This window comes from Tiliqua scincoides, chromosome 3 (assembly GCF_035046505.1).
Source record: "Tiliqua scincoides isolate rTilSci1 chromosome 3, rTilSci1.hap2, whole genome shotgun sequence".
NCBI lineage: Eukaryota > Metazoa > Chordata > Lepidosauria > Squamata > Scincidae > Tiliqua > Tiliqua scincoides.
Window position 1 is genome coordinate 35,227,042 of NC_089823.1, and position 21,651 is coordinate 35,248,692.

Sequence of the window (21,651 nt, forward strand, 5' to 3'; positions counted from 1 at the left end):
GCACACACAACCATTTCCTAATTACTGACTGTCAGGTGGGAGGCTGCCTGATTATGCAATTGGCTGCCTCGGGAAGAAGAATCTTCCATTCAAATCACTTAGCTTTTTTTTTTTGAGGAGGGCCTAATTATTCTGCTTAAGAACTATATTTCCATTAATGAAAAGGGTTTAATGTTTCAACTGAAACAATGAATGAAACGTGGGTCTGTACAGATGCAAATTCTTGCTGGAAAGGGGAGAAATAACAGCATTCAACAGCAATCAGTGGGGCTGTTTTTCTGATAAAATTACAAATTTGCCCCTTTTGCTATATACGTATTTTTCAACAGTAGAGCTTCAGCTCTTCAAACCATACTCCTATGGTCTTGAAGCCAGTGAATAACCTCTATATGTTTATTGTATTCAATCCTGGTTAGATCTGGGAGATAAAAGGGCACTTAAGTGGTATGTGTAACTTTCTCAAAAGAATTCTGATACTTTCAGGTCACTCCAACACTGAGGCCCTATTTGCCCAACTATGCTGCACATTGCAGAGTGCTTCTTATTTTCCTGCCCGGTTTGCACTTTGATCTCAGCAAAGTGATTGTCTGTATAGTTCAGATGACTGCTCAATGGACAAAGTGAGCGCTCAGACATTCTACAAACTCCCCACAAATACACACACTTCACACCAGCTGCCACAAGCCTGGTGTATTGCATTAGGTGACATTTGCTTGGCGCAGAGAGCAGAGTGAAGATACCGATTGCAGCCTTATTGGGGAAAGTAGTTGCAACATCACTTACAAATCTGGTAACAAACATTGTTCTATCAGTAATAATAATAACAACAACAACAACAACTTTATTTTTACCCCGCCTTTCTCCCCGAAGGGACTCAAGGCGGCTTAGCAAAGACAGTTTACAGTTTTAATATTGTTATTGTTTCATGCTTTTTAGAGCAAAGAAGACTCCAGTATGTAAGTTTATGGTGGCAGTGATGGCTAGCTGGCAGGCAGCCCCGTGGTAGTCGGCAGATGGGCACAGCATTTAGCAACTAGCACTCACTCCCAGCTCTTCTCATCCAAGAAGCGGGTTTTAACTAGGACAGTAGTTCTTGCTGCCACTGCCCAAAGCTAGGGAGTCCAGATAGGAGGAGGAGGAGGTCACCTTGGAAAAACCTCCCTCCCAAGTTAGCAGAGAAGCCCAAACTCTGGGGTCCTTTTAAAAAAATCAGAAGGTAGGTGGTCAAGGAAGATGGGGCAAATCAGCTTCCTCCCAAGTAAACTGAGACCTGACAGGTAAGACCACAAAATAAAGAAAATTTATTTATAAGGGTTCAAATTACAGTAAAGGTGGAAAGAGAACCAGGTATTTGCAAGAATGAAGCAACTGCACAGGCAATGAAGTTGAAGGGGTATAAGGACAGCATGGACATAAAGTTAGCATGGAGGTTAAAAGGCAATAAAACAAAATACTAACAGCCTACTGGTATTTTCCCTACCCTAAGTACTCACACTTGTACAGAATCTTGGTTCTTATAGCCACCCCCAAAGAGTCACTATCAGTCAATGTATTCGATACTGAGCCAAGTGGACAAGAGGTCAGCTTCATAGGTTCATACAGTGCATGGTTCATGCAGTAGAAAGAGCATCAGAACCACACTGGATTTGGTTGCCACGCTCAGGTGTCTCCTGACAACTGGCTGTTTAAGAAACAAGCAAAATTCAAAATCTTTCCCTTTTTGGAAATGGCTCATCCATACTTCTCTTTGTTTTACTGAACTCCATAAAAATTGTGATCCCTTCTTGCGCTGTTAGCAGACATCTCCTTGGCAATTAGTTGCCACTGTGCTGTACCCTAAAGCCCCAGCATTCGTGCCTACCTAGAAACACATTTTGTTGACCCTTCATTGGAAATGATCCTTGTAAAAGTAATGAAAAGACTAATCTTTTCTGAATCACTTAAAAGCCAATAAGCCACAATGGTGTCAAACTCTGATTAAAAGCACTAACCAAGCAGCTGTTTTTTTGTCCTTTGTAATTATGACTTGGCATTGGGTGTCATGGTAAGGTAGAGATTTGGTTTCCCCAGGCTTCTGGAACTGAATGTACAGGGAAGAGAGTGCATTCAAAAGGACACCAGAGAGATGGAAAGAATGACTTCTCATGGATTTCATTTGATCAAGAATGTCTTCATTTTTTTTTTTAAACAGAGTAGAAAAGTTGATAGGGAAAAACAGCTATCAAATATCCACTGAAGAGAAAAAGACCTTTCAATGTTTGTTCCTCTTGCATGGCAGCAGCTGTTGGCTCCAAAATATTTTAATTAATTAAACTCAATCTGCTAATTAACCAAGAAATAAGCTTTCTGAGAGATCTGGGCAAGCAAATGTTCACGCATAATGCATTTGATAGGGCTATGACCCAACTCACTTATTTCTAAGGCCTATTCTAAGGGCCAGACTAGATGCTCCTTAATCACAAAATGATTGTAAGTACATTTGCTTTTTTGTAAATAGCTGGCAAGGGGAAGGGTGGAAGAATCCAGGGTTGCAGTACAGAGGAAGAAGGGCTTAAAATGCTTTGCCTATCTTGGTCCCAAGCAGGATCACAGTCTCATGTAGCTGCCATTTGTCCTAGAAGGGTAGCTACCATAGAACTACCTCGATATCCACTTTAAGTTGCTGTGTTTTGAATATGATGTTAACAGTATAAATGGTAATTGTTTTAATAAATATACTGAAAAGGAGGGCTGAGTAGTTCAGTATTTCATTATGGCCATTTGATTTGCAGATGCTACTGTTCCTCATTCATACATGGACATATCTAAAGTATGCTTTATGATAATCACAATTACTTGTCCCACCATAATTATTTGTATTCACAGTTAGTCATTACAAGAAATTCATGTGTTCAATGCACACTTAATAAATGAAGATTTTCATTTACATTTGTGAGTATGGGAAAGTAGCAGCAGGCAGTTATTGCAAGGTAACTAATTCAGGTTTTAAACAGTGTGATCTGGTTTATTATTAACTGTATTTATTATTAACAGTATTTATATATCGCTTTTCAACTAAAAGTTCACATGGTTTATGTAGCATTGCTTTCAAAAGCAGGAAGTAGTTAGATGCTAGGCAATAACAAAACAGCTTTACATGACAAGCTCACAACAGAATTGGACACTGGAATGCTCAAAAGAAGTCAGGCTTATCATGTACTTCATATTAATATGCTAAGCTGATCTATGGTTTAAAAAGGAGAGGTTGCTTACACAAATTACTGAAAAAAGTTTTGCTCATCATGTAGTTGGCTGCAATTTGGATACATAGTTTTATCCTGTATGGCTCACTATTTTGTTTTATTTGTACCTACTTGTGTTACAGTCAAACCTAATTCATTTGACTTGAAAAAGACTAACATGCACAGATTTACCCTAAAACGATTGGTCTGAAGCTTTTATACATGGAGGACTCAATCTTTAAAAGTAAAAACAAAGACTTTCTGTTGTTGCTAAAGTAAAATCTTTACTTTAATATGTATAAGAGTCAAACTAAACATTCAGAAATGGGTAATGTGAAGTGCACCAGAATTATGGTAAAGGGATGGTGGCTTCTAAGGAACCAATGCAGGGGTTCGTTCTTGTTCGTGTGTGCTCTCCCTCACACTATTCAGTTGTGTGATTTTTAAAAAGCATACTAGAGGTGGAGCCTATTTATCTGTGTTAGTTCCATTTCGTGAGCTAGCTCGATTAACAAAAAATGTGTTGTGCTAAATTCCATAGAGTTACAAAAATACACTGCAGCCTGACACTTCCGGATGGGAGACTAAGGCAGCTGTTATCAATCCCCTCCCCTTTGCCAGCTGCCAGGCTTCTTTCACAGTTGGGATGCTGATCTTTTAAGAGTCCAGCCCTGTGTGTTCCTACTCAGAAGTAAGCCCCATTCCACTCAATGGGGCTTACTCCTAGGAAAGTGTGGAGAGGATTGTAGGCTATATCTCATGCTTTGGTTAGTGGGAAAGCTTGCTTGTGTCAGTGATTGCCTGCACCATCTCAATGGGGGGGGATTTGGCAAACACTCCCTGGGTTTTTTAAAGCAATCCCCTCTGTTGCTACCATACCTGCCCCTGTGTGAGTGAGAGAGAGAGCCAGCTCCACCTTGGTGCAAGTGTTCTGGCTACAGATATTTTTGGCCCCCCTTTCCCCTCTTTGCTGGCTCTGGGGCTCCAGGAGTGTTACCGTTCCTTTGCAAGGGGAACCTCTTCCAGGGCTACAGGGCTATTTCCCTATCTGGGCAAGGCAGAGCCTTTTTGCAGTGTTTTGGGCTGCCTGGAAAAGGACGGAGACGCCAGCACAGGGCAAAGGAGGCAAAGGTGTGAGTGACTTTCAGTTCAAATCCGCAGATAAAAAATCCATGGATAAATAAGCTGCACCTGTATACTCTATAAAAAGAGATTATCCACTGATTTCATAGCTTCTACCACATGTTGCAGTATGCATGAGATTTTCTGCAATATCAACTTTATTGGAAAGTGATTTACACATGGCTTCAGAAAATAGTTTTTATTACAGAAGGGACAGTGTAGTAAAGAATTTGCTCAAAGCAACCAACATATACAAAAAGGTACAACAGCCAGCAAGAGAGTATATAGAAACACAATGTTCATTCAAGTTGGAAAAAAAAATACAAAAATCCCTGTTAATGCAAATGTATTCCATTGTATAAGTGAGGCACTTTTTCTTAGAGAGGTCACCTACTCTCACTTGCTGAAAAACTGCAAAGATATCAATGGCATACCTTAAGGCAGAGACTGGTGTTAACTAAATAGTGCTGTGATACTGTAGAAACTAATGACCAGAGTTGAGTAATTAAACAGTGAGCAAGAAAAATTAAACACAACTTCATTTGTCAGTTGTGCCATAACACAACACAAGGCCGAAGTGCATAGACAATGTTAGGGTGCCTGAAATTTATGCCATGCAGTTGTATCCAGAGTATGACATGTCTGTGCCCTACTCTTTTTACAGGCCTAGACAGAGCCTGCCTCGATGGACCTACCACCATGGAATCCCCAAACAAAAAACCCTCCTATGCAGCCTACCACTGTTGCTGCTGCCACAACCTTGTCACTGACCCGGTTGCTTATGAAACCAACCATACTGGCAAGGAGATAGGCAGGATGAAGCACAGATGGGCTTGAGCCTGTCTGCCCCCTTACCTAACAGCAAGCAAGAAGACTGAAGAGCTGGTTGAAGCAGCTTGGTGGTTAGCAAGCAGTCATGGGGGGGATGGAACAGCATGTCATCAGTTTGCTTGCTGCTCCCCCTCCCAACTCTCCTCTCAAAGTGAGCCTTTCAGTCAGCCCCTTTGCCAGCCCAGCCCTGCACACTGAGCACATCTCTAAACTATTAAGAAAAACAAATGAATCAAAGTGAAGTTGATTTTACAGGCACGCAGCACCATTAACAAAACTGTGATATTAAGTCTTGCTGCAAAATCTGAAAGTGAAATTAACATTAACACCATTAACAAAATTGTGATATTAAGTCTTGCTGCAAAAAAAAAGTGAAAGGAAAAACCATATATTTCATAAAATGTAGCATTAACAGATTTGAAAAAAAATTGCTCAGGCTCAAGGCAAAATTTAAGCAGAAAACCACTTTTAGGTAAGCATCATTGTAAACATTTGAAGCACATATCATGATGTATTACAATATTAAGAATCATTGTTTTAGAAAGACAGCACTGTAGGTTTAGTGCACTGGTTCCCAACCTGTGGTTGGGGGACTGCAGGTAGTCCGTGAGACTCTGAGAAGTGGGCACGACGTCTCAAGGAAAAAAAAATCACCTTTGCTTGCATGCCGAGTCACTGGAAATGATCAATCTCCCATGGACCACCAAAGAGGGTGGAGAATGAACTACCCACAGCCACAACCACTGAAGTGTCAGCTATGGGCAGGCCATTCTTTGTCCTCTCTGATAGTCCATGGGGGAGCACTTGAGAGACAGACCACCAGAGAGGGTGGAGACCAGACTCTCCACAGCCAGAAGTGGTCCATGAGAATTCCAATTTTTGCCTCAGTGATCCACGGGCTTCTAAAGGTTGGGAACCACTGGTTTAGTGTCTCAATGTGCTAGATGTACAAGGGTGAACTATTTGAGCCTGCAGCTTCACATTCTGTAAACAAATATATGAACTAACAATCCTGAAACGAAGACCCTTCTCCTCCTAAAGTGACTACCTGTAAACTGCTACAGAAGACAAAGTTTGATAAGTCTGCCAGTCTTCCTCCCTCCTCCATGATTTCCAAATTCTATGTTAGAATGGCACTCAAAGGCCTTTTTTTGGAATTTGCTACCATTTGATGTTCGGCAACATCAACAAGTAGATATAAAGATGCAGTGGTCTGAGAGAGTTGAAACTGGATTGAGACGCACATCACTTTCCATAGTGTACGTGCACATTTTTATTCCACTGGTTCTTCAGATTAAAATGCAATTCACAGGTTTTTGAAACCATCTACAGTAAGCTATTTCCCAGTGGCAACAGCAAGATGAATATGCATGCAAGTGGCAATTTTTACAAGGCTGTTTGCCAAAGTGTAAATTGACAAGGTGATATAGGCTGGCCTTTTAAAAAAAGAGGGGGTGAGGGGCCTGGAAGGATCTTGGTACTTCATTTGTAGGAAAAGGCTTGAGCAGTTTTAGTAAAAGCTTTTCACTCCACTCAAGATGTCTCCAGATCATACAGAGACCATGATTAAGAGCTCTCCCTCCCCAATATGCAGCAGTGATTCACCTCTGTTTCTGTAATATAAGTAAAGTTTCCATGTCCAGGTCCTGAGCAGGTTCCTATGCTTACAGAAATTCAACCTGTATTCTTCCATCACTGTGATGGGACAAGCCACACTAGACAAAATTCAAATTTCTGTGCTTTTTAAATGCCCCGTTAGCCCTTTAAGGTCCAGCTGGCACCCCTACAGAAACCCACTGTACTCGATATCTCACCTACATTTTTTCTTCTGTCTTAGTCATTGTACTAAAGCAGAATGCCTCATGATAAAAAAATATGGTGATATTTCACACAAGTTAAATATTGAGGGCTTGTTAACTTTCTACAGACAAATGCCATTATCTTCAGTAGTCTCATGTGCATCTGTAGACAGTTCAATAAGTAACTACAGAGAAGTTGCAGCAATCCAGAAGACAGATGGAAACTGATTCCAAGTGGCAGTGTGCTCATAATTTGAATTGAAGGACTGTCCTTTCAACTTTACTATAGTGCAGGCTTCACTTTGAAGCCTTGATCTATAAATCATCCACTGAGAATAAAAGGGGGCAGCAATCTCCCAATGCTTACTGTAAAATTGGTTGAGAATTGCAACCAAGATTCCTCAAACTAATTTTTGTAGCTTATTTTCCATCAGAGTTGGAGTATTGGAATTCTCCTTAAAAGAATTCTCATAAATGTCTAATTACAAAAATTCTGCTTGCTTGGCAAACTAGCATAGCACAATTAGCTTCCAAAAATTTTATAGTAATAAATAGCTTACAAATATACAAAGAAAAAGTTGCAGTTAGATAAAAAAGTTATATCCAGTGTATACAAAATCAGGTTTAATTCTGGTCCCCTAATTAAGTAGGAAAATATCTCTGTTCACATATACCAGGGGTGCCCAAGACCCAGCCCTGGGGCCACTTGTGGCCCTTGAGGACTCCCAATCCAGCCCGCTGGGAGTCCCCAGTCTCTAATGAGCTCTGGCCCTCCAGAGACTTGCTGGAGCCTGCACTGGCCCCACGCAACTGCTCTCAGCATGATGGCCAACTGTTGAACCTCTCCTGTGAGCTGTGAGTCAAGGGCTCCTTCCACTGCTTGCTGTTTCATGTCTGTCATGCAGCAGTGGCAGCAAAGGAAAGGCTGGCCTTGCTTTGTGCAAGGCCTTTTATAGGCCATTGCAAGCCCTTCATTCATTCACATAAATTCCATCTCTAATGTGTTCATTTATGTAAATTTATTCAAATTTGAAATGTAAATTAACTCTTTTTTCCTGGCCCCTGACACAGTGTCAGAGAAGATGTCACCCTCCTGCAAAAAAGTTTGGACACCCCTACATATACAATGCCAGCCCTGGTCCAGTTCAGACCAAGTTCAGGACAAAGTATAAAAACAAATTGGTCCCAAAATCCACTACAAACAGAGCCTACTGGGATTGATTTGGTTAGTGACCCTGTTCTTTCAGAAGTAAATACCTGCAGTTTATTAATTTCCCAAGATAGAACAAAGGCAGTTCTAACATACAAGCCTCAAAAAAGCATTTGAACTGTGTTGAAAAACTAATGACAAATACTCCCAAAAAACTGTAGTGTCTCTCGATCTAAAAGATATTTCAATATGCCATTACACAGAGACAAAAATTAAATACGACATCTAAACTGGAGAAGAGGAATGTGACAATGAATGATCAACTCCTGAATGCCTGCTCCTATCAATAAAGCATATTGTCCAATTGGGAAATCGGAAAAATGAAACAAATTACACATACCTCCAAACAGCTATCATATCAAAGTGAACAGTAATCAAGTGTTAAGAGGCAAGGTGAAATGGTGAAAAAAGTTTAGAAATCCAAGATGTTCCTGTTCATGGTTGGACCAGGAGGTTTGCTTTCAAGTTATACTTCACCAACTATAAGATCAAAATGATGCTCTCATGAGAATGTTCCCCCCCCCCCACAGGAGCAGGCAGATAATTAATGAGACAACATTAGCACTAAGGCACAGATCTTAATGTTACCTCAGGCTACGTTTGCATTACTTCCAGCTGCAAACTGACAGGCAGTAAACTGTTTAGAGAAATGGAAGGGCAGTAAGTCTTCCATCACTGGTACTGTTGCTGACCTGATGACTCACTACAATGCCTTGGTTCCACTCAGTAAGGAATGAAAACTACTATCAGCTTAGAAGACAAAACTTAGTTTTATCAAGTTCCTATACATGATTTTAGTTATAATAGACAAAAAAGGACCTTGGAAACATCTGTGATACTAAGACATGGAAAGAACTCTGTTTTTCCCACCTTCCCAGAAAATCCACCATTTTTAGCTATAGGTCCCAATATGCAAGCTGCCCTCTGGGCACTGCAAGACACTTTGTCTAGAGAAGAAGCAGGGACTTCAAATCACATCTTTAAGGATTACCATAATACCCATTTCAATAACAAAACTGCATAACTCCAAGATAATTTTGAGCCAACTAATATAACAGATTAGCTCAGTAAATTGATCATGTGGCTATCTATCGCAAGAGTCATAATCCTTGGGCACAACAATAGCTGGTAGCTTTGTTCCATGGTTCATTAGTTTACTTAGCAAGCTTGATAGCTCTGTTACGAAGTGGCTGTGTGCAGGTATTCTAGTCCTCAGGCTGGCAATTCAGTGGTTGGAGATATTTCTTTTACTTCCCTGCATAAAAGAAAAGTTTTATTTTGGAATATTGATGATCAGAGGTCCAAGCCAAAACTATTTATATCAGTCCATCCTATTAGTGGGTTTTCCTTTCCTAATCAGAATAAGCTCACTCCTTCATCTGAGAACCATGACAGAAAAAGAACAGAAATAGGAGCATCTTGGCAAGCAACACCCTTAAGCTGTTATACATTACAATTCAAATAACCACAGCATACATGGGAGCAAATCATTTGGTGGTGGGTTTTGCTACTTTGAAAGTTAAGTATAAGCCTAGAGATCATGTTCTGTCAAAGCGTTGAGATCCCGCTTTGTTCTTCTCTACAATCCCAAGAATGCACACCTTTTAAAGAGGTGGAACTGGAAGCGAAGCACTTTACCAAAACCACTTTTTTTAATTACCTTCCAAGCTGTTTGTTCACCATTATGTGAGGCAAACAGCAAAACATTTCTTCACAGCATCTCTGTAAAGAGAGATAATACAGATTAAACAGAGGCCTAGTCCTCTCCCCCCCAAACACACACAAAAGGACAAATTAAGTGGCATTAATGCTTTTCAAAATTAAAAAGGCATATTAAAAGCAGCATGGATAACACAGTATTATCCCAGCGCATACTGACAAACTGGAGATTAACACATTTGCTCCCACTGAAAATTTAGTCACAAATTTAGCCTAGCTCTTTGTTGCTAGGCACCTTCCCAGGGTAAACTTTAGGGAGGATGCTCCATGGACCATAGCACAGGGCAAGGGGGCTAACACCACATAAGCGGGGGGGGGGAACAGTGGCATGTTTGAAGTCACATCTAGTTTGGCCCCAAAACATTTAGGCACTCAACTATGGGCAAGACTGGCTGGGTTTTCAACACAGTCTCCTGTCTGCCATAGTTTCATAACTACAAGGAAAGCCTTCGAGTTCTTCTATAAAATTATTTTAGCGATTGTTAAGTCTCTCACATCATTCTGCCTGAAAGTTAGTTTTCCATGCCATCAAAGACATTTCTCTGTGTTGATTCTATGAACTAGATGCCTTCTGAAGTAAATGGTGAAAATAAATTACCTTGCATACGGTATGTAAGAAATGCTATACCTATAAGAAACCATAAACACATTATTTGCAATTACAGTAAAGACTTCCTGCACAGTATGGTTAACTGGTCTTATGACCCAGGCCAGTGACCCAAGCCAGACAGCTCACATAGTGTCAGATGCCCCCTATTTTGCAGTTCTACTAACAATTGGATGCTGCTTATGGCCATATTACGGCCACTACTAGCTTAATGGGTTGAATGTTGTTCAATAGATGACTCTGTAAAGTTATTGCTAGCCATCTGGTTCAGTTTAATTTTTCAAACCATCCGTGAAAATCAAGGTCACTTGGTGTTACTTTCTTTTCACAGGAATGGTCACACTATTTCTTCCTAAATAGACACGCAAACCTAGAGCTCAGTTCTCTTGAAAAGACTTTTCAAACACCAGTGCCCACAAATAAAATTTGTGCAATTATAACCACGTTTCAATTCTGTCCACATGCTTTCTTCTTTTGCCCAACCTTCCATGATGTCTGTCCATGTTATTTTAATTTTACTTCTCTTTAGATTTAACACACATCTGCATGTTATAGGTTAGAATCTGCATGTTATAGGTTAGAATGTAATCCAGAGCATGTTATAGGTTAGAATGTAATCTGAATGCACGTGAAAAATATTCCATTACCCTGAGTTAACCTTCAGCTAGCACCTATCTTGTGCTGGATACAGTGCAGGCCACTCAGTCTGCTTTTACCAGCACAAGTTAGAATTGGGCTGCCTATTATATATTCAACTTAGGACACAATCCTAACCCCTTATGTCAGTACTTTCCAATACTGGCATAGCAGTTCCAATGGGGCATGTGCTGCATTCTGCAGTTGGGTGTCACTCACAGAAGTCTCCTCAAAGTAAGGGCATGTTTGTTCCCTTACCTTGGAGCTGCATTGCCCTTATGGTCAGTGCTGGAAAGCACTGACATAAGGGGTTCAGATTGCTCCCTTATATAATTAGTTTTATTTGCATTTTTGATGACTGGACAAAATAAATTTGCAAGCTAAATATGGCTCTGCTTTTGTCATTAATCAATTTTTAACTTTCATCTGTGCTCTGGAAACTAACAAGATGAAAATGCAAGGTATTGCTGTATGCCAGTTTTCAGCCCAAATGGAATCTTGTTGCAACATGCTCAGTCCAGATGGCCCAACTGTTTAAAAAGGAAATTTATTGTTGGAGTCTCCCAACTCCATACAGACAGTTCAGAAATGTGGTAGAGGTGGCAAATGATTGCTTTATAAATGAAGACAACTGCAATGGCTTCCCACACTCCATCAGAAGTGTCAGCTTTCTTCTAAAAATAAGTAAATTGGCAGAGAAAATATTCAAAGGATATTTCCTACCATGCTAAGGCAAAGAACTGCAAAATGCAGAAGATGAGGACAAGTCCCTTGTTGTGCCACTGGAAGAAAAAGAAATAACCAAAGTTCAACAAAGAAAATTAGTACGAGTTTCATTCAAGTATAACAGTTACACTAGAAATTTGGCTACTCACCCAGAAAGCTGAACACAGAGTTAAAACAAGGCACAACTAGAAGAGAACAGAGAAAATCCATTAAAATAAGTATTACCTACCCAAACCTAAAATTAAAGAGATGTTTTCCTTTCAGGAAAGGTACTGTACTATATAATTTAAAGTCAGTCAAATATTTAGATTTTTATATTCCTGCAGAAGCTTGTGACAGCACCCTCCCCACCACTGACTTAAAATTTACCACCCCAAAGTTTCTAGCTCTTCTCTTTTAATTTTTTTTTTTTTGCTTAGTGTGGACTTTAAAATATTTTTATCCCACCAAAATGCAAGTTATAAATAAAATGGGGAAAGAAAACACATACACTATAAAAATTGTGATCCAAATTGGAATATTTTGTGGTTGATTTAAAGAGAGCACACATACACTTGGAGCTCCAATCATACCAGTTGTTTCAGTCTCAGAGAGAGGGAAGGAGAAGCAATTTCTGATCTCTGCTAGCTATATGCCATGCTAGGCCTAGGTGTTCCTCCCTACCAACAAAGGTGTTCCTTCCTACCAGCTTCTACAAGGTAGAAGCCTTCTCTCCATGTGCTGTGCATCAGTTTACTCATTCCTTCTATACAGCTTACCCTCTTTGGTTTAGTCAGCCCTTCACACGCAGATTATAGAAATTATAGATACTGTATCTTAAACAGCATAGAATAAGAATACAAAACAGGTTTTTCCAATAGCGTTTTAAAATTCATAACCAAGATTTCTTTAGATAGCTGAACTTCAGTTGGGTAAAAAACAGTATCTCTGAAAACAAGCACACTCTGTTTTATAGATATACCTGGATATCCTCCCATAAGAGGGTTCCCAAATTCCATAAAGGAATCCCTCTATTAAGATGGTGATTGCTACCTAGGGCTTCTAGGGAGTACAGGCGCTCCCTATATTTGTGGTTTCACTTATCAAAGGATCTGGAAATGCTCCCCCCCCCCCCCCGCGCACTCCATTAACGTTATTTAAATGATTACTGAACTGAAAATGTTCTTGCTTTACAGTCGCTATAAGCATATAAGATTAGGCAACCTGAACACTTGCGAAAAAAAGCTAGAGATTAACAGGAAGATGAAGTTAACTCCTGGCTAATACGACTTCTCCATATCTAAAGTTTTTGTATCCATGGGGGATTTCTGGACCTGAACCCTCACGGATATGGGGGCATGCCTGTACTCGTATCAAAGATTTTTATTAAAGAAATATGTTGCCTAATTAGAGGCAGCTTTTAATGGACTACATTTTATCTTTCTAATCAAACACCATAGCCTAAAAGACATTTTAAACAAAACCTGTAAAAGATCAGCTCAAAGACAAGTTAACATTAAAACCTACAATACTTACAAGCATGACAATAGTGGCTATCAACCGAGTGGGTTCAAACATTCTTTTCAGTTGTTTCATGGGTCCCATAAGGAAAATGGTACTGTAACAAGAAAAATATCTTAACATCTCTGCAGGTAGCAAAAAAAAAAAAAAAAAAGAGATTCATACACTATACAAGCTTAAAGTAACAGCATAAACTGTAATAGACAATCTAGTAATAGAGCTTATATTAGCAAAGATACAATAAAGTTTCATAAACGAAAACTAAAAAAAGCTATATTGGAGAATATCGAGCACTTAACATTAACAAGATATAGTTTACTGTATCAGTGTAGTTATTTACTTCCCACACCCCATATGAACTACAGCCTCATGAGATCTTAGCCTTCTGTGCAGCATTCAGTAAAAACATTTTGATTCACATGTAAAGGAAAACAATGCAAGAAAGTATATGCATTTCAAGAATCTGACACTCTCATTCATTCCCATAACATAAAGTACTGTAGTAGAATACCATGTTTACCTTCCAAGGGATGAGATGTTTCCCAGTGTGTAAAATACTGCAAACAAGATGACTCCTTTCCTGGGCACCCATAGCAAGCAACTACCCTGAAAAGGAAGATGAGAGAGGGCAACAAAAAGAAATCTATAAAGGCAAGCATTTATAACTTATAGGGGAGTAGAGCATTAAATATGCATTCCAAGTTGTCTCATTCATTTTCATGGTTCATTTCAGTTAAACATTAAAAAAACTCTTTAAAAGACTTCTTATAACAAATGCTTAACTATTACCTTCCTTTCATCCAAAAACAAGAACTCTCATTTTCAATCTAAGTGCCACTAATATAGTCCTCTTTCAATCCTGCATAATGCTCCTCAGGTACCTTCATTGTTTAAGACTGAGTCCTTTGGGACAGGAATCATCTTATCTTTTTACTGTGAAAACTGTTCTTGAGAGCTTTTGCTGAAGTGTGGTATATAGTATATTCTAAATAAACAAGTTTGAGTACTATGCCATAACACATAGTCAAGACCCTGCAATCTTCTTGTGATAAGTCTAATTCAAAATTTAAAAATTTAGACAAATGCTTAGTGAAAATGCTGGTTTAGATAAAGTATCCCAGTTTCTGCTCTCTCCCCCACCCCAAATACCTTACTACAGGTTGTCCCTCATTATCCGCTGGGGTTCCATTCCAGAACTCTTCATGAATTTTTTAAAAAGTGGAAAAATAGATTTCAAGATTATTCCTTGCCCTCCAGGTTCTTTGCCCATCCTTTGCTCCTAATGGAATAAGGACATGTCTTGATATCTACAGGGGTTTGATTCCGGGACTCCCTGCCGATACCGTATAGTGTGTTAAATAAAAGCAGTTTTAAAAGTAGTGTGTCCCTTTATAATTATGGTTTAAGAAAAGCTTTTCTTACTGTTGTAGCGAGGCAGTCAGCAAACAGAAATGCAAAGGACCCCCTGCCTTTGCCTGGCTCAGCTAAAGAATGGAATGATTGCTTGCATGACTATCTCTCTACAGTAGTAAGAAAAGCAGTTTTTTTTAAACTGTGATTTTAAAGAGATGCATTTTCCCCCTTCCCCAGGGATCAGCACATTCCTTCTCATTTGCAGTGGCCATTGGTGTTGAGACAAATCCCTGTATAACAAGGTTGGACCTGTAGTTACAAATGTAACTTTCCTTACAGTCATTCAGAGACTTGCCAGAGGCCACCTACTTTCTAACCAAGTGGCAACAGAACTTTAGCTTCGCATATCCAGACTCAAAACCCTAAACACCTTACCACTTCTACAAATGGATTTTCAGAAAATATAACAACTTTATTTTTACCCCGCCTTTCTCCCCAAAGGGACTCAAGGCGGCTTACAACAGGTTAAAACAGATTAAAAACATAATTTAAAAACAGATAAAAGCATATTAACACATATCATAAAAACAGTAGTCAGATAAAAAGTAGTAAAAAGAGCAGCAAGTCATAAAAGAATCAGGCCTGTAAAAAATTAAAAGATGTTGAAAAGATGTTAAAAAGGCCAAGAACTCAGAAGGCTTGTTTAAACAGAAGGGTCTTCAGGCCTCGCTGAAAAGTCTCAAGAGAGGGAGCCATTCTTAAGTCAAGGGGAAGGGAATTCCATAGCGTTGGTGCCACTACTGAGAAGGTCCTATTTCTAGCCACCGCCCCATGTACTTCCCTAGGCGGTGGCACTTGTAAAAAAAACAACCAATTTGACACTGTATAGGAAAAATATTAAAAACTGAGAAGCATATGAAATAGAAACACAATTCCCTTTATTTTACTCCAACATGGATCACATACTGCCCATCTAAAAGGAAAATCAGCTTCATTAAGTATGTACGGGTGTTAAGTCAAACTGAAATTCAAAGCATGATGTACAGGTACATAATTTGAATGGCCCGTCTACTGTGGAAGCACACATTTTATTGATGTACAATCTTCTCTAAAGGACTGAGTGAAGCTAAACCTGTTCTTCGTATTTGCAGTCAAAATTACCTATGCACAGTACCGTTTGCCTGGCTCTTTGAAACATCACGAGGCCATTTTATTCTAGAATAGTTTTAAAGAAATTATTCAGATTTTTTAAAAGATAAGGAATGCGAATTCAGCTGAACTAACATACATGCTACGCTGTAGAAAAAATAATGGATGTACTACCTGAAGCATGAGAGAGAGGAGAGACAGTTCACTCTTTGCATATGGTTCAGTTAATTGGTAATTACCATTCCAGACATGGAAATGGGCTGGGTTCATGTCACTGAGCTACAATTCTTGTTTTTAGGACATCTGAACGCACCCAAAATTATGTTGGCCAACATCTACCAGCCAAGATGGTGACTGAACACAAACTTTTGTGTGCCCATAAAGCTCTGAGATGCCAAGTGAATGAGCAAGACAAAACATCCCCTTAGAGTTAGTTTCTTAAAGCTTTCTTCAAAATGTATGTAGACAAAGGATATCATATGGACAGCTGCCTTGCTCAGCATGATAATTCTCATTAGTTTTTCAACATTATCGAGGTCTTGTCAAGTTGTACTTATCTGACTTTTCTATAATGATCAGAATCTTAATGGGGTATGAAAAGACGACTGACAACATGTGCAACCTGAATAGTGTATGGAATTACACTTGGACCAAATTGACTGCAATACTGAAAGCGTGCTAATGCGCCTCCCTAGATTTTTGTTTGGGGGGGGGGGAAATTTGTGTCTCTGTGGTTAATAGCAAGTCTATTCGATAGCAATTTGAATTAAGGATGGGGGGCAGGATGACATGGGTGAAAACTGCACTGGCGCCGCAGCTCTGATGCAAACTGCCTCCCACAATTGATTTGAGCTTCCCCCTCCCAACACTATGGGATACATTCATCCATCTTCATGTCTCATTTGACCCTTAGTCTTTCATATCTAACAATGCAATGGGAATCAGAGTGTGTTGCTTCAGCAAGGATACAAACAGAATGTCAAATAGTGAAAGATAAGAGCAACAGTTGTTCTGAACTTTGGAAACTACTAAGAAATCCAAGCTTGATCTTATGATAGCTGATATAGAATAACAGAAAGAGGTCTTACCAGAATAGAGCACAAAACTCCTAGAGCAAAACAAGCTACAAAGCCTTTCAGGCGTGTGCTCCAGCTTAAGGTAGATGCATCAATAACCTGGAAATGTTAAAAGGACTCTGATTAAAACCACAACATCAAGTTTTTGAGCACTGATGTGACATAGAACCAGTTGTTAATAGTTTCCTTCAAGCAGCCTAAATTTAAGGGCAAAGATGCAAACAGTATTCTGTTCTCTATACAATATAAACCTTGTTGTTCTTTAGCAGAACAGTGACAACTACAGTAGATGACAATTATGAAATAACTGCCTCTGAATCAAATGCATCTCATGCATCTGTTTTGAGCCAGGAGCTCAAACTACTTGTTTCAAAATCAAATGAATTTTATTATTTTAAAATAGGCTGTTATCCATCCTAAACTCCCTTACAGAAGTGAAAAGGTGGGATAATAATGTTTTAAAACAAAGCAAGCAAGCTCCTAACACTCCTCTAGAATCATACCTACTGATTCTATCAGAAAGCTATCACTCCATTAAGTTAAGCAAAAAAAGCCAGTTTCTTCTTCCAGAACCATTCTTGTATCAATCATTACTACAAATGACTTATTTTATAATACTTATTTGACCCTTATTCTATAATACTTTCAATAACTCAAAGTGTCATAAATATCAAATCTGCATGTTCGTTTATTTTTAGTTGGCATTAATTTTAGAAAATATTGAGTTTGGAAACCAGGGATCCAGTGAGTCTGACTGGCAAGAGATTTAGGATAGACGAAAAGAGGTATTTCCTCAGACAGCACATTATTAGTCTTACTGCACAAATTCCACAGTCACTAGCTTCAAAGGCTTTAAAAGGGAATTGGACAAATTCAGGAAAGGCATGTCTATCTGTGGCTACTAGTCACAATATCTACAATCAGCTATTTTCAACCAGTGTGCCACAGGAAGGTCATTTATTAGTAGGGCCATTGGGGGATGTGAGCCCCCCAACAGCAACATGGTGTGCCATGTCAATTATCAAGAAACTGATGGTGTTCCTTGGCAGGTTTAGCTCCTTGTCAATGTGCTGTGAGATGAAAAGCATTTTAAAAAGTCACTGGTCTCTACATGCCATCTCCACTATTAATATGCATCTGAATACCAAGGGACCAATGGCAGAGAAAAGTACGCCTTTTTCTCCTGCTTATGGGCTTCCCAGAAGCAGCTGGTAGGTGACTGAGGAACACAGGAAGCTCAATTAGATAGGCCTTTGGTCTGATCCAGGAGAGCTTTTCTCAGATTCTCATAGCTTTTATTCAGAAACCAAGTGACTGCAAAGGGAATGATGAAAATAGTTAAAGCTAAAGCTGCAATCCTACTCACAGTTTCCTCAGTGAAAGCCCTACTAAATACAGTGGAACTTTAACTTCCAAGAACTACCACTGCACTGTAAGAGTGCCACGCAATGAATATGCTGCTACTTTTTTATTGCTAGGCTCATTATCAAGCAGAAGCAAACATCTCCTAGGAGGTTCACATCGTAGAGCCTCTTCAGATACATTCCCTCAAGGTCACAGTTTCACAGCAGTGATATTAAATATCTCCCTACAGCAATGTTAGTCCTCTATCTCTTCTATGCAGATGGAATATCATGCTACCAACACAACCGGAGCAGCAAAAGCAGCAGCAAGGATAAAACCCAGGCTTTCAAAAATCTGCCAGAATCTTTTGCATCATTTCCCTTTCCACCATTCAATGCACAAACCTCCTCTATAATTTTTAAATTTATTAGCTTAGCAGGGATCATTTAATACAAATACTTAAAGTCACTTTAACTGTATTTATATATCTTCACAAAAGATGATTCAACAAATACACCATTTGCAACCACCGCACTAGTTTTCTTTGTGTCAAAACATGTAGCCTTTGCTCAGGTATTCATCTACACCCCAAACTGCTAAGGTCTAGAGCAGGGGTGTCAAACTTGGTTCATACAGAGGGCAGAAGTTAGTATTCAGGGCTCTAGCTGAGGGCCAGAAGTGATGTCATTAAGCAGAAAGTGACATCATTAAGAAGCTAACGGCCAGAAATCAGACCCTGTTCTCATACAGAAACTCATTAAATGCAAATGACAGAAGAGAAAGTACACAAAACTTTATCATATTTCAAGATTTGGGAAACCCAATTTTCGTGTGGGCTGCCATTTCAGCTGTAACATCTCAGCAGCTGAGAGCCTGAGGGCTGGATAAAAAGCTTCCAGGGGCTGCATCCAGCCCCCGGGTCTTATGTTTGACACCCCTAGTCTAGAGTTTAAGATTTAACATCTGACCTTTGTAAGGTTGTTCTTCAGCCTTTGGCTACTGCCTTGCAAATTCTACCCAGAGAGCTCTTGGGACAGTAAGCAATTATTGCATACCGTCCCTTCCATCGTACTTCCTGGAGGAACTGTCCTGCAGTTCTTACACAGCTTTCAATATCTCAAAAAGGCACCTACTGTATTTGATGCTTCTTGGTAACACGCAGACTTGATCAACAGGCCAATCCTAGTCATGATTACTCAGTAGTAGCTCCCACTTAACTCAGTGGGACCTATGCCCAAGTAAGTGCATACAAGACTGTAAATTAAGTAAGCATCCAATTCCTGCTTACAAGTTAGGTGGGGAGTCTGAATCTAACCCATTTCAGCAACAGTGGAAAGAGGGTGGTGGCAATGACAGGACCAATTGCTTCCAGATTATCAGTCTTTACTCAGTGCTAATTACAGTTTGAGCTGCACATTGTGAGTGTGATGCCAAAAATCCTGGTGGAAAGGAAGCATTAAAGCACACACACCCTTCCAGGGGAATTGGGAGGAGGGTTAGGCTGGGGAATGGGACTGCTGCTGCTGTCAGGGAGAAGGGGAACAAAGGTGGGCCAGGGGTAAAAGGGGAGGCAAGAAGCAGCAGGGGGGCTGCCCAGGAAGGAGGGCAATGGGGGGTACAAGCTGGAGCAAGGCTGGGGTCCTGGGACTGGGTGCATGGGGGTTAAGAAGGCGGGGGGAGGGAGGAGACACAGCTCAGAGCAGCAGATGCAGGGAAGAGACGCAGCCAGGTGTGCCACAAGAGACAAAGGGCACACGGGTAGAGGAGGGAGAGGCGCACCTGGGAACAGGTGTCCCCCTCCACTCAAGAGCCTACCTCAGCCAGAGGACCAGGGTCTTCCGCGTCCTGCCCGCTCAGAACCCGCCTCAGCTTGTCCATCTCGCACAGCCCAGGCGCTGGTTGCCTTCCCAGTTCCGCCTACCGCGTTGCTGCCTTTATTCACACCCGCCCCCACCCATCAACCAGCACTTGGACTCCAAAGACTACCATTCCCAGCATGCACAGGGAAGGCAGGCACCGCGCCTATAAGTGGGGCCCATTCCTACTCCGATGATGCAGTGCATAGTGGGAGTTGTAGTCCACATGCTTTATCTGTGTGTAGAGGAGTCTCTGCCCTTTAGACTCTAGGAGAATATAAATTCTAGTTCTGTTATCATGAGATAACATACGGCCCAATCCTATTCAATTTTCTAGTGCCAGTGCTACCACGCCAATGGGGAATACACTGCATCCTCTGGTGTGGGGCAGTCATAGAGACCTCCTCAAGATATAGGAACATTTGTTCCCTTACCTCAGGGCTGCATTGCAGCTGCACCAGTGCTGGAGAGTTGGGTAGGATCGGGCCCTCAGTCAATCTTTTTTAAAGTTTTATAAATGAGCTCTAACAGTTCCTGGACTGGGACCTCAATTTTATGGGATTTCATAGGCTTCTGTATAGATTTAGCTAATCTTCCTATCTACCAAGTACTCAGTGAATACTGAGAGATACAGGAAGATGGACTGGATGGGCCTGGGCCTGGGCCTGATCAAGCAGGGCTCTTCTTATGCTCTTAAAAAATGTTCCAATAATGCTTTGTGAACCAAATCATGAGAAAATAGATGGCACATTTGCTGTTAAAGTACTCTATATTGGGCTTTTAAAAAATGTGGAATACTTGCTGACTATCCTGAAGACTATTTCCAAAACAAACCTTAAACAAAATGCAAGGGAATACCACTTTTGTTGCTTATGCTGTTAACATTTGGAAGGAATTGTGAAATCTAAAAAAGAGAAATACACAATGACTGAGTTACACTGTAGGCAACACACACATACCCATCACAAATATAATCTTCAGCTCCTTTTCCTGCATGTATTCTTATTATTCAGTACCAGGGTCAGTCCTTAACAGCTGAGGAAGAAGAGTTGCATGGGCCTCCACCATGTCTACTATAATACTTTTCAAAGTTAACCCATTTTTGCCCAGCCCACTGGTGTACACATTTGGTCCCTGTTGCATATATGCAATGTTGGGCAGAAATGGCTTAAAAAACACTGAAGAAATATGTTTGCTGAAGAAGTTTTAAAGAAAGTTACACAGGTGAACTTGTAGATTGTCATTTCAACAATTTTGGAATTCAGCTTTTAACAATAGCATTTTTTGGCAGTGTAGGAAAGAATGTTTTTTTTTTTTCCTTTCAATTATTTCATTCTAAATTAAGTAATGGATTGGGATCCAAAGAAGCAGGCAACCCTGCTGTTCTTTTCCAGATTAAGGACAGAAAGATAAAGATTATTGAGCTGGCTGCATAAAAGATTTTAAATCTCATGCTAATCTAGCTGACATAGGGCCCAATCCTATCCAACTTTCCAGTGTCG

General features: G+C 40.1%; 1 protein-coding gene across 1 annotated transcript; it reads right to left on the reverse strand.

The window, feature by feature from the left end:
• Window positions 1-4,531: 4,531 nt before the first annotated feature.
• Window positions 4,532-20,176, reverse strand: SFT2D2 (SFT2 domain containing 2). Its single transcript, XM_066622329.1, has 9 exons — window positions 20,109-20,176; window positions 16,962-17,048; window positions 13,892-13,977; window positions 13,387-13,468; window positions 12,021-12,056; window positions 11,869-11,927; window positions 10,501-10,530; window positions 9,844-9,905; window positions 4,532-9,438 (listed from the first exon to the last, which is right to left on the reverse strand). The coding sequence occupies exons 1-8, from the start codon at window positions 20,169-20,171 to the stop codon at window positions 9,866-9,868; spliced, it is 483 nt and encodes a 160-aa protein (XP_066478426.1). The 5' UTR covers window positions 20,172-20,176; the 3' UTR covers window positions 4,532-9,438; window positions 9,844-9,865.
• Between the last annotated feature and the right edge of the window lie 1,475 nt (window positions 20,177-21,651).

What these genes read in the sequence shown, in the direction of transcription:
- SFT2D2 (XM_066622329.1), bottom strand. Translation starts at nt 20,171, where the DNA reads ATGGACAAGCTGAGGCGGGTTCTGAGCGGGCAGGACGCGGAAGACCCT. An exon ending in TAGCCACTATTGTCATGCTT is followed by an intron (nt 12,057 to 13,386) that starts GTAAGTATTGTA and finishes GTTCTCTTCTAG; the next exon opens with TTGTGCCTTGTTTTAACTCT. An exon ending in CAGTTCTTTGCCTTAGCATG is followed by an intron (nt 10,531 to 11,868) that starts GTAGGAAATATC and finishes GGTTTCTTATAG; the next exon opens with GTATAGCATTTCTTACATAC.